Source organism: Podarcis vaucheri (assembly GCF_965113315.1).
Source record: "Podarcis vaucheri genome assembly, chromosome: 11".
Taxonomy (NCBI): domain Eukaryota; kingdom Metazoa; phylum Chordata; class Lepidosauria; order Squamata; family Lacertidae; genus Podarcis; species Podarcis vaucheri.
The window spans coordinates 62,236,559-62,250,315 of NC_138749.1; the positions used below are offsets into that span (position 1 = coordinate 62,236,559).

Here is a 13,757-nt window from a genome sequence, read left to right on the forward strand (position 1 = left end):
CCTTCCTTTCTTTGAGGAGGCTCCTACTTTATACTAGCTTTAAATAGTGGTACTTCTTTGGGAAGAATATTTGCATTTCTAAATAACAGCTTAACACCTGGCTGAAGATCTGTTAAGTTAAACTAGTGTCTTGCAAGTTGAAATGATGCAGTCAGAAGTAAGCACAGCTGGATTCAGCGGAGCTTGATCCCAGGAAGCAATGCATATGATTGCACTCATGCCCATCCAAGTAAATTAGACATTAACACTGTGTACTACCACTCTTTGGTGTGTATGGGCATCATAATGTATTAGTAAAGCTGCCTGAAGTTTGGTTTCTCATTGGGGAGGGATCTTCATTGAATCTGCAGGGATTTTCATTTCCATCTGCAGCACTCTATGCCATATTCCATACTGTTGGAGAGGGTCTGCTAATCCTCTTGGACATATATTTTGGAGGTGGGGTCTGCAGCAGGAGGGGGGTACTGGCAAAAACCACCTCCCTTTCTCTTATGTCAGGAGTCATGTCTGTGAGTGGAGCAGCAGCACTCTTAGGAGCCTTCTGTGTAATTGGAGCTTTCTCTAAATGGGCCTTTCCTAGGGAATCTTCTTCCTCAAGATGTACAGCAAGCAGGGCATAGGAATGTTTAGAAGGCTTTTAAAAACATGCTTGTTGCTCCAGGCTTTTGGGTGTCAATCAGGAAATTTTATTGGTACTGTGTTTTTTAATCAAGATTTATGGTGACATATATGCATATTAATTTTATTATTTTGTTTAATATTGTCTATATGGGTGTTTTATGAACTGCTTTTAGGGCTCACTTAATTTATTTACAAATATCATGCTTACACAGAGCATTGTATGCATAACTTGATTTTGATACATCAAAAGAATTTGTTGATTCTTCTCTTCTGATGCTGTGAAGCTGGTGCTCTCTGTGCTTTGGTGTGTTTAATTTGAAAGATACGCTTTCTTCTTGTGCTTTCTTGCAGGTACAGGAGAAAGCGGAAAGAGTACATTTATTAAGCAGATGAGGATTATTCACGGATCAGGCTATACGGAAGAAGACCGGAAAGGCTTCACAAAATTGATTTATCAAAACATATTTTCCGCTATGCAAACTATGATCAGAGCTATGGATACTTTACAAATTCCATACTCATCTGAGCATAATAAGGTACAAAACTCTTCTTTATTGGTGTCAATAACACAGGAAATACAGCAGTTGAAATTCCCAAAATAACAGTTCATTGAATGTACTTTCCCACCTCTTATGCTCTTAGTTTTAAACCTTGGCCAGAGAATCTAGCATATGCCGTCTCTTCTCTCCCCAGTCTTTCCCATAGTCTTTGTGCCCGGTAACACAATGCAAATATACACGTGACTTCAGGAAAGAAGTGTGTCTTTGGCACATGACAAAAAAGCAACACAATTAAGTTGCCACATGTCCAGGTTTTCCTGGACACGTCCTCTTTTGGGGGGTCAATATGGCCATCCGGGCGGAATAATTTTACCTTTTTCAGGAAATGTCCAGGGTTTTTTAGGGGGGGGCTTGTTGAGGGGTGGAATGCGGCACTTCCTGTGCCCTGGAAGCAGAAGCATTGTGTGGAGTGGTTGCTTTGGCTGCAGGAGAGCGTGCAGAGCAGCCATCGGAAGGAGGAAAGCCATTGGAGGAGAGCCATCAGGCAGCGTAGGCTTAGGATGGCAGTGGCTGACGCGTGTAGAGCTTCTCCCAGCTCAGGCCACCAACGCAGGAAGCTGGGTACACAGTGCCAGAGCCTAGAAGGGCAGGGCAGGCAGAAGGGGGTGTGTGCCACTCGGCTGCCCCAGTGGTGCTGCCCACAGCTGGTGCCCACCCCGCATAGGCGAAGGGGATCGAGATACGGATATGCTCGTACCCCTTCCAATCTGCGCCCCATCCCGAGAGACGAGGGTAGGGTGAGAAAGGATTACTCACCTCCGTCACTGGTGTTGTGCAATGCCAGGTCTATAGGCAACAAAACCGCCACCCTGCGAGATTTCATCATCTCGCAGGGGGTCGACCTGGCTTGTGTGACGGAGACCTGGGTGCGCGAAGGGGTAACTGTTACCTTACGAGAGATGGCGCCCCCGGGTTTCTCCGTCCTCCACCAGTCACGGACTGTGGGCCGGGGGGGAGGGGTGGCATTATTAATCCGGGAAGACTGTTCTTTCAGGGCTCTACCACCGCCATCGATCCCCGGCATTGAATGTGTTGGCCTAGTGTGGGGCTCCGAGGTGAGCTTGGCTGTCTGGCTGGTGTACCGGCCACCTAGCGCACCAGCAGCCACCCTGTCAGGCCTGCTGGAGGCGGTGGCCGGCTGGGCCTTGGAGTTCCCTAACCTATTGGTATTGGGGGACTTCAACATCCATGCCGATGCCACTCCCTCCTCACAGGCTCTGGACCTGGTGTCTTCCATGGCGACACTAGGGCTCTCCCAGTTTGTTTCGGGCCCCACACATCAAGCAGGCCACACGCTGGATCTGATCTTTGGCGTCGGTATAGATGTGATCCTGTCTCCTTCGATGAAGGTGCCATGGTCGGATCACTATGCTCTGAAAGCCAGGATTGATGTTCCACCCCCACCCTGCTTAGGTGGTGAGCCGATTTGGGCTCGCCCGCGGAGGCTGATGGACCCTGATAGATTCCGTCAAGCCTTGCGGGACCTTTCTCCCCCTGGCGACTCATTGACTGAGCTTGTTGAGGGCTGGAATACCCAGCTCCTGGCAGCCATCAATGAGATCGCACCTAAGCGCCCTCTGCGACCCCGCAGAAACCGGGCTCCCTGGTTTACTGAGGAGCTCCGGAAAATGAAGCGGGACCTCAGACGGCTAGAGCGAGTATGGCGGGGTGCCCGTGACGGAGCCTCAAGAACACCTTATAGGGTTTTTATGAAAACCTACGAGATGGCAGTGAAGGCCGCCAAGAAGTCCTACTTCTCGGCCTCCATTGCATCCGCTAGCTCTCGCCCGGCACAATTATTTAGTATAATTCGGTCTTTAACGTCCCTCGAAGGACAGCCAAATTTAAATAACAATTCGACACATAGCTGTGAGGCATTTGCGAGCTTTTTTGCGGAGAAGGTCCTGTCGCTCCGCCATGACCTCCCTGCCAATTTGGATACAATAAAAGAACTGAAGGCCCCTCGACTGTCCTCGGGTCCAGTATTGGACCACTTTGACCGGATATCCCCAGCCGATGTGGACAGACTCCTCCGAGCTGGAAAGCCCACCACTTGTCCTCTCGACCCGTGCCCGTCTTGGCTGATTAGAGCATGTCCAGACGAGGTGCGGGCCCCCCTGGGGGATATCATCAATTTGTCCCTTGGCACCGGGACATTCCCAGGGGAACTGAAGGAGGCAGTGGTGCGTCCGCTCTTAAAGAAAACATCATTAGATCCCTTAGATCTATCCAATTACCGCCCAGTTTCGAATCTTCCATTCCTGGGCAAGGTGATTGAGAGAGCGGTTGCTGAACAGCTTGGTAGGTTTCTGGATGAAACATCGGCTCTGGATCCATTCCAGTCCGGCTTCCGCGCTGGTCATGGGACCGAGACGGCTCTGGTCGCCCTAACAGATGATCTCCGTAGACAGCTGGATCGAGGCGGGTCGGGGCTGCTGATTCTTCTAGATCTGTCAGCAGCTTTCGACATGGTCGATCACGAACTTTTGGACCACCGCCTCGCCGACGTGGGGATCCAGGGCGCAGTCCTTCAATGGCTGCGCTCGTTTCTCTCTGGTCGGGGACAGAGGGTGGCGCTTGGGGGGGGAACTGTCATCCCGCCACTCCTTGGTGTGTGGAGTGCCTCAGGGTGCGATTCTCTCCCCGATGCTTTTTAACATCTTTGTGCGCCCCCTCGCCCAGCTTGTCCGGAGTTTTGGGCTGGGCTGCCATCAGTATGCCGATGACACCCAACTCTATCTGTTGATGGATGGCCATCCTGACTCGGCCCCAGACACACTGATCAGATGCTTGGAAGCTGTGGCTGGATGGTTACGTGGGAGCCGGTTGAAGTTAAATCCTTCGAAGACAGAGGTCCTCTGGCTGGGACGGGACGATATGGGATTGAGGGGGCAACTCCCATCTCTTGCGGGGGTGCAATTAGTGCCAGCACCGTCCGTTAAGAGTTTGGGTGTAATCTTCGATACCTCCCTCTCTATGGAGGCGCAGATTGCAGCTATAACAAAGGCGGCATTTTTTCATCTCCGCCAAGCTAAGCAGTTGGCCCCTTACCTCTCTCGCCCTGACCTAGCCACTGTGATCCACGCGACGGTCACCTCCAGACTGGATTATTGTAACTCGCTCTACGTGGGGCTGCCCTTGAGACTGACCCAGAAACTCCAGCGGGTGCAGAATGCCGCAGCGAGACTCCTTATGGGGTCTTCGCTGCGGGATCACATTCATCCGGTGCTATACCAGCTGCACTGGCTCCCAGTGGAGTACAGGATCAGGTTTAAGGTGCTGGTTTTAACCTTTAAAGCCCTATACGGCCTAGGACCCTCGTATCTACGGGACCGCCTCTCCTGGTATGCCCCACAGAGGAACTTACGGTCCTCTAATAAAAACATCTTGAAGGTCCCAGGCCACAGAGAGGTTAGGCTGGCCTCAACTAGAGCCAGGGCTTTTTCGGCTGCGGCTCCAACCTGGTGGAACGCTCTGTCACAAGAGACAAGGGCCCTGCAGGACTTGACATCTTTCCGCAGGGCCTGCAAGACAGAGCTGTTCCACCAGGCCTTTGGTTAGGGCACAGCCTGACTCCCTCCTTCAGCAATCTTTACAATACTTTAGTTTATGGTTGCCATTAATTTTGATTTTAATTAATTCTTATGATGTTTTTATATTGCTGCACTTTTTTAGTGTTGTTAGCCGCCCTGAGCCCGGCTTCGGCTGGGGAGGGCGGGATATAAATAAAAAATTATTATTATTATTATTATCCTCCGGGGTGTGGACGGCTCTTCCAGTGGTGGCTGCCCATTGACATGTGGGGAGCTCCAAGACTTGTGTGGGTGGCAAGCACCGCCCGGTGTTGACTCGGCTGGTGGGTGGGAGTGCTGACATACCGCAGCCACTGCCAGCCTGAGCCGGGGAAAGAGGCACGCAGCGCTGGCAGCAATACTGGTGGAGGCGACAGAGTGCAGAGGAGACTGAACATGGCAGTGCCCACTATTACTCTTTTTCTTTCTCTATTATTTTTATTTTACTATTACTCTCTTTCTTTCTTTCTTTCTTTCTTTCTTTCTCTCCCCCCCACCTCAACTCGCCTACAAATGTGTCATCTTTCTTGCTTTTTGAAATATGCTTTTTTGCTTTTTGAAATATGGCAACCCTATGCCATATCCACCTCTTTGAAGATGGAATTCCGCAGACTGGGGTGGCCAGAGAGAATGCCCTTTCCCAGGCCACCACTCCAAGCTTCCAAGGGTGATAGAACTATCAAGAGTCGCCTCTCTGCCAATCTTATCACATGAGAGAGTTTGAAATCATGAAACAAATTGTCTGGCATCTGTAAGGTGTCGTTGAATGATAGCGTGAGTTCTGCGTTGTGACTAAGAAGCTTGAACTAGCTTGTGAAGTCCAAGGATGCTGAGAACAGAGTAACTCTTTTTTGTTCTTTGTTTTGTTCTTATGGCTCTCATAATTTCATATTTTTACTTGTAGCATATTTAGGGATATGCAATTCATTTATTACAGTTTAGTGGGCTTTACTCCCAGGTAAGTGACTACACAATTGCAACCTAATCTGCATTAGGTTGACAGTAAGGGTTGTTTGACAGTGGAACAACCCTCTGGGGTTTGTGGACTCTCCTTCTGTTATGTACTCAAGTTCTCACCCTGGGCCAGCAGGGGATACTGTAGATAGTTTTCACTCAGGTCCACATCAGTTATTTTAGGCGGGAAACCCTGGGTTGTTGTTGCTACAATGTTGACAGCCGGCTGCCTATAAAAGCAGGCCGGCTGAGCTGTTTGCTGTTCAGTTCTGTCCAGCTTACAAATAAAGAGCTGCTCTGAAGAAATCACTGTGTTGTCTGCTATGTTCGCCCACAACTTAACACTGGCGACGAAGGTGGGATCGATGGACATCAGAGCACAGCCAGATGCAGCCACCTCTGAGCAGAGCTGAATCACTGAGCGAAATCACTGAACAGAACCAATTCAGAGCCGACTGTTCTGGCTAGAGCACGGTGTTCCATCCATCGCCCTTCATGCCGGCATCGGAATCATGGCTTCACTTGTGCCTCTACTGCCCTTTGTGCCAGCCTCTGAATCATGGGACTCCTACCTCGCTCGGTTTGACTGCTACCTCCAAGCCAACGAGGTGACGCAAGTATCACAGGAGCGTAAGCGGGGCCTATTCATCAGCCCCTGTGGGCCTGAGGTGTTTGAGATGGCCCGAGCATTGGTTGCGCCTGAAGCAGTCCAGGCAACACCGTGGGACACGATCCAAGAGAAGCTCCGCAACCACTACGCACCAAAGCCGTCCAAGATTGCTGCCCGCCATGCGTTCTACCACCGGAACCAGGCAGAGGGGGAGTCAATCAACAACTACACCACCGCCCTGCGACAGGCTGCAATGCACTGCGAGTTCCGAGACTTAGATGATGCCCTGATGGATCGAATCGTATGCGGGGTCCGGGACATCCATCTGCAACGGCGTCTCCTCGCCAAGCCAGACCTCACGCTACAGAAAGCCATTGAGGAGGTTGTGGCCCAGGAGATCCGCAAGTCCAGCAGCCCGCGTCTTGCTAGGAAGCCAGTTCCAGTGCATTACGAAGAGGCCAGCAGTGATGAGGGATCCTCCAGTGAAGACGATGACATGCACCAGACAAAGCGGGAGCGCAGGAAGTTCCAACAGAAGTCCAGGGGCCAACCGGAATGTGCCGGCTGCGGAGGCAACCATTCCCGTGTCAAGTGTCGATTCAGAGACGCCATCTGTAGGAAGTGTTCCAGAAGGGGCCACATCACTAAGGTCTGCCGATCGGCTCCGTCTGACACCCCCCCCTTCACCGACTCGCAAGTCCAAGTCTTCACTCCAGTCTGCCAAGGAAAGCTGTTTCGCTCTCACCAACTGCCACTGCCCGTCTGGAACCACGATTGGTCAAACCGACTCACCTACGCGATGCAAGCTGAACGTCACGGTGCTCATTGAAGGAGCTCCATGTGACATGGAGATCGACACCGGGTCTGCCCTGCCCATCGTGTCTTGGAGCACCATCAAAAGACTGGTACCTAGGGTGTCCAAAAGGCAACTTGACTCTCACCGCGTACACCTGAGAGACTGCCAGGGAAACGACATTCCCGTGGTAGGTGTTGGACAGTTCCGGATCGCCTTCAAGGATTTTTCAGGCCTGCTCCGGTTGGTGGTGGTCGAAGGTCAGTGGCCAAGCCTCCTAGGGCTAGACTGGTTTGATGCCCTGGCCTGGAAGTCACCAGCATCAACTGCATCTCTAACGCAGAGACTGAGGGTCTGGTCAAAGACTTTGCCGAGGTTTTTGACGGCACTTTGGGGCAATATACAGGGACGCCCATCTCCTTTAGCCTTGATCCACAAGTCGCCCCCATCAAGCTAAAGCCACGCCGGGTTCCCTTTGCTCTCAAGGCTAAGGTGGATGAACAACTGGACAAGCTGATCGCCCAAGGAGTTTTGGAGCCGGTTGACCACACCAAGTGGGAAACCCCCATCGTCACGCCTGTTAAGCCAGATGGGTCAGTGAGAATCTGCGCCGACTACAAGTGCACGATCAACAAGGCACTTCAGCAGCACGCTTACCCAGTTCCTGTTGTCCAACACCTGCTGCATTCCCTGGGTGAGGGTAAGGTCTTCGCTAAGCTGGACCTTGCCCAAGCCTATCAACAACTGCCCGTCGATGATGCCACTGCTGAAGCCCAGACGATCGTCACCCACCGAGGGGTATTCTGTTGCCGCCGGTTGTAGTTCGGGGTGAGTGTGGCTCCTGGCATCTTCCAAAGTCTTATGGAGCGTCTCCTGCAAGGGCTTCCGGGCGTGGTACCATATTTTGATGACGTCTTGGTGTCCGCAGACTCACACCAGCAGCTGTTCGAGCGCCTCCGTGCCGTGCTGACCAGGTTCCAAGAGGCCAGGCTCAAGGTAAAGAGGGAGAAGTGCCAGATCGCCGTTCCACAGGTAGAGTTCCTGGGCTATCTTATCGACGCCTCCGGCCTTCACCCGACCACATCCAAGATCCGTGCTATCCAGCAGGCCCCCATCCCAAAGAACAAGACGGAGTTGCAGGTGTTCCTGGGGCTGCTGAACTTTTATAACATGTTCCTGCCCCACAAAGCCACGGTGGCTGAGCCTCTTCACCGACTCCTCAGCACAAGGATGCCTTGGTCCTGGGGTCATCGGGAGACGGCGGCCTTCAACGCAGTCAAGGCTCTCCTTTCATCGGACCATGTGCTGGTACAGTACAGTGAATCTAGGCCGCTGGTCCTTGCCTGCGACGCCTCACCTTTTGGCATCGGCGCTGTCCTTAGTCACCGTTTTCCAGACAGAAGAGAAGCACCGCTCACCTACTTTTCCAGGACGCTATCTCCGACGGAACGGAATTACAGCCAGCTCGAGAAGGCAGCACTGGCACTTGTGGCTGGAGTGAAGAGGTTCCATGAATACCTCTATGGCAGGACTTTTGACCTCATCACTGACCACAAGCCGCTCCTGGGCCTCCTTGCCAGTGATCGTCCAACTCCACCGGTCCTCTCGCCACGCATGCTGCGATGGACTGTTTTCCTGGCTGCCTACCACTACTGGCTTGTCCACCGCCCGGGGAAATCGATGGGCCATGCCGACGCCCTCAGCCGTTGCCCTCTTCCAGCGTTTGTGGAAGACCCGGCTCCAGCTTCATCACTCCTCCTGATTGAGGATCTTCCGGCAGCGCCTGTATCGGCTGCCACTGTGGCCTCCGCGTCTGCCCAGGATCGCACCATCAGCCGTGTGCTCAACTGGGTGTGGAGGGGGTGGCCACAAGGGCCTTTTGCATCGGAGTTCCAGCCCTTCGCAACCAGATAGCATGAACTCTCAGCTCATCGCAGCTGTCTGCTGTGGGGAGACCGCGTCGTGATTCCCCAAAGAATTCGTCAGCGCGTCCTGGAGGCTCTGCACGTTGGCCACCCGGGAATTGTCAAAATGAAGGCGTTGGCTCGGTGTTACGTCTGGTGGCCTAATATGGACGATGCCATCACTGCCTGGGTGTCCGCCTGTCAAGCGTGCAAAGAATCGAGGCCTGCACCACCGGCAGCTAAGGGACACACCTGGGAGACGCCCAAGACACCCTGGCCGAGGGTGCACATCAACCTGGCTAGCCCCTTTCACGGCTGGACCTTTATGGTAGTGGTGGATGCATATTCCAAATGGCTGGAGGTGGCCCTGATGCCCTCCACCACTACCGAGGCAGTCATCCGGGTGCTGCGAGGCCTCTTTGCGACGCATGGGTGTCCTGATGTCCTTGTCTCCGACAACGGATCACAGTTCACGTCAGGCACTTTTGAGCAGCATCTTTTGGGACTGGGCATCCGCCATGCCCTAACGGCACCCTTTCATCCATCCAGCAACGGGCAAGCAGAGAGAATGGTGCGCTCGGCAAAAGAAGCACTGGTGCACCTGGACCGGGGAGACTGGCACGAGCGGGTTGCCGAATACTTGTTCGTGCAACACATCACCCCTCATGCGGCCACAGGGCGGAGTCCTGCCGAACTGCTTATGGGCCGCCGCCTCAGGTCACCGCTCGACCGGCTGCACCCGGACTTTGCCGTGGCCGAACCCCCAGGCTGTGCCAACGCGCCACGGTCATTTGTTCCAGGAAACCAGGTCTTTGCCCGGAATTATGTGGGGGACATTCCTTGGGTGCCAGCCACAGTAGTGGGAGTCACTGGACCTTGCTCGTACCAGGTGGCACTCGAAGACGGACGCTTGTGGCGCCGGCACATAGACCAGCTTAGGCGCAGGGTTGGGGACTTAGACACTACCATGGTGCCAACTGCGCTTGTGAGACACTTACAGATGGTGAGGCTCCACCTACACCTCCCTCGCAAACTGCCAGTGTGGAGCTGAACCAAGCCATTTCAGAGGGTCTGCCAGACTTACCACAGACTCAGACCACTCCACTTGCGGAGGCTCCACCCACAGCAGCAGATCCAGGGGATTTGGTTTCAATGCCACCTAGGGTCGCACCACAGCCTCAGCAAGAATTGTGTGGCCCCCTGGACTTGGCTACCAGTCCCCGGCGGTCTGGCAGAGTTTCCAAGCGCCCAACTTATTTAAAGGACTATGTTGTTGGACATGTATCACTGTTGGTCTAAGTATGGGAAATGTAACCGATATGCTTTTGTGCCTAATTGAACCATTACATGTAACTAACGCCTTATCTCGGTGGGGAGGGGTGTTATGTACTCAAGTCCTCACCCTGGGCCAGCAGGGGGATACTGTAGATAGTTTTCACTCAGGTCCACGTCAGTTATTTTAGGCGGGAAACCCTGGGTTGTTGTTGCTACAATGTTGACAGCCGGCTGCCTATAAAAGCAGGCCGGCCGAGCTGTTTGCTGTTCAGTTCTGTTCCAGCTTACAAATAAAGAGCTGCTCTGGAGAAATCACTGTGTCATCTGCTATGTTCGCCCACAACTTAACACCTTCCTTGAAGGTTTTTAAGCAGAGGTTGGATGGCCATCTGTCATAGATGTTTTAGCTGAGATTCCTGCATTTCAGGGAGTTGGACTAGATGAACTCTACAATTCTATGTTGTTGAGACATAGAAATTTACCAGAATACATCTGATAATACAAAGCACAGGGAAAATGTTGATCAATCTGAACAAATAATAGTAAGTGAATGAAAATTGTTGTGGTGGCAGTAATGCTCCCTGTGAGACACATTCCAGAATTCCACAACCCTTTCCAGATGGTGGATAATTTCACAATAAATATTAAAACATCCAGAAAAAACATTTCAGTTAAAGTGGGCTCAAATTGCAACAAATGAAATGACACCAGTTATTTATTCAACAGCATAATTGCATGTCCCTCCCCACACAATTCCAAATTCTGCATCTTTGTACTGAAACATAATACTTGTGCCAAAAGTATGTATGGCAAATACATATCTGTGATTATTACTTACAAAGTGGTATGGTTGGAACGTAAAGTTAAGATGGATTCTCAAGTTAAGCTGATTTAGATATAGGTATGCAAATCAGCAGACTAGGATTTAAGGCAGAGGTGAGAATTTTGGGGAAAATTTCCTGCCTTCCCTCCAATCCATGCCATGATTGTCTCCCTTCCCTCCTGTTTTTGAGCAAATGGTGGTTTGCATTTGCCCTACAAATCAGAATTATATGCCAGAATTTATGAGGTCTTTCTTGAGACCTCTTTGCATGCAAACGTGAAGTGCTACCTGTGTTTATCCGCTAAGAGGCATCACACCTTGTGCCTGTTGAAAATGCAATGTGGCTCTCAAGCAGAGGGTGAATGCAATTAAATCACATTAAAGGCCCATCTAGGAATATGAATTCTGTCCTGTGTGCTTGGTGGTTGTTTTTATAAAAAGAAGTCAGTGAGTGCTGTACGATAGTCAGGCACTGGAACTAAGAAGTTGGTTAAGGAAATAAATAATAATTTGCCATTGGGTGGTTTCACTTTGAAAACCACTCAAATATACAAGTAATTGTCAAACTAGAACAAGTAAAGGGGCTTTGGATATTTTTATTTTTACAAATCCCACCATAAATAGCTTCCAAACATACTGGTGTGGTTCACATTGAATTCAATCAATTGTATGCAGGGCCAGATTTAGGTTTGATGAAGCCCTGAGCTACTGAAGGTAATGGGGCCCTTTATATGTCCAGCTGCCATTTGTCAACAACAATTTGTTGCTGTTTTTTGTGTTGAATATATGCTATATGGTAATTTATGGACCTAATAGGTATCTAAAGCCATTTGCACATAACAAAATAGTATTTTATCAAAGTAATTTTTGAACTTATCTTATATTTTGGAAATGTACATCCAGGTTTTTCCCCCTTTAAATATTTTGGGGGCTCCCAAGAGAGTGGAGCCCTAAGCTATAGCTTATTTAGCTTATACAGTGGTACCCCGCAAGACGAATGCCTCGCAAGACGGAAAACCCGCAAGACGAAAGGGTTTTCTGTTTCGGAGGCACTTCGCAAGACGAATTTCCCTATGGGCTTGCTTTGCAAGACGAAAGCCCATAGGGAAATCTCCGGGGACCTGTTTTAAATTGCTGGTGGTCGGGAGCAAAGACTTTCGCCCACAGCCGGCCTTCAGAAGAGGTCCTGGACCTCTTCTGAAGGCCGGCGGGGGGCAAAAGTCTTTGCTCCCCCCGGCTGCCTTCCCGGGACAGCAGAGACTTCTCCGCTGCCCCGGGCGATCTTAAAATGCTGGCGGGCGGGAGCGAAGCGTTCGCTGCCGACCCCCAGCATTTTAAAATCTCCCCGGGACAGCAGAGAAGTCCCGCCCCGCTCGGGATGGCGGCGCAGAGCTGTCTGTCGTCCCGGGTTCAGCGCAGCTCTGCGCGGCCATCGGGAGCCGGGGGCGAAGCCCGCCCCGCTCCAGATGGCCGCGCAAAGCTGTCTGCCGTCCGGGGACTGCAGGCACATCTGCGCCACCATCCCGAGCAGGGCGCTAAGTCCCGCCCCGCTCGGGATGGCGGCGCAGAGCTGTCTGCCCTGCCGGGACTGCCATCCCGAGCGGGGCAGGAGCCTCCATAGGCGCGCGTCACCTCTCCAGCCGGGGGAGGGTCGCAGGGGGCTGCTTTAGCCCCCCGCGTGCTCTCCCAGCTGGAGAGGTGACGCGCGCCTATGGAGGCTCCTGCCATAGGCGCGTGTCACCTCTCCAGCCGGGGGAGGGTCGCAGGGGGTGCTTTAGCCCCCCGCGCGCTCTCCCAGCTGGAGAGGTGACCCGCGCCTATGGAGGCTCCTGCCATAGGCGCACGTCACCTCTCCAGCCGGGGGAGGGTCGCAGGGGGCTGCTTCTCTGCTCCCGCCCGCCAGCATTTTAAAATCGCCCTGGGACAGCAGGGGCTTTTAAAATGCTGGAGGTCGGCAGCAAAGCCCTCCTGTCCCCGGAGCTTGCGGGGCGGGAGGTGGGAAGAAGGGCTTTTCTTCCCAACCCCAGCCTTCAGAACAGCTTTCTGAAGGCTGGGGGTGGGAATAAAAGCCCTTGTTCCCCCCCCTCAGCCTTCAGAAGAGGTCGGGGGACAGACTGTCCCCGGACCTGGTCTGAAGGCAGTTTCCCTAGGAACGCATTAATTGATTTTCAATGCATTCCTATGGGAAACCGTGCATCGCAACACGAAAAACTCGCAAGAAGAAAAAAATTGCGGAATGAATTAATTTCGTCTTGCGAGGCACCACTGTACGTGAATCTGGCACTGATTGTATAGCTAAATAATAAAAGTGGAGTGACTTCTTCCAATGTTCACTTGATACAAACTAAAAACAAATTAAACAACTGACTTTGGAAAAAGGGACTGCGAAGACTTCTTTGATAATGAATAAATACTAGGTGCATCTGGTTTTAGATTGTTTTCTTTGAGAAACTAGAATCTTAAGTGGAGAATGTTCTGCCAGAACGTTTCAAGACATTTAGGCCAGTGCCCTAGTGTATCCCTATTCATTAGAATGGAGGACTGGGTTACTTAGGGACTTAAACATGTACAAAAGGAAGGAGCCCTGCATGTTCTTTTTTAAGGGAAAGAGTAAAGTGGAGACATGTTCACATTTGTTTAAGTTT

The 13,757-nt window shown here is 51.8% G+C and overlaps 1 protein-coding gene across 1 annotated transcript in view; it reads left to right on the forward strand.

Moving 5' to 3' along the window:
- Positions 1 to 13,757, forward strand: part of LOC309542722 (guanine nucleotide-binding protein subunit alpha-14-like) — a 44,173-nt gene that overhangs the window by 18,805 nt on the left and 11,611 nt on the right. Inside the window, exon 2 of the mRNA XM_082241655.1 lies at positions 973 to 1,157. Within this exon, the coding sequence (XP_082097781.1) occupies positions 973 to 1,157 (185 nt within the window). The remainder of the gene's footprint in view (positions 1 to 972; positions 1,158 to 13,757) is intronic.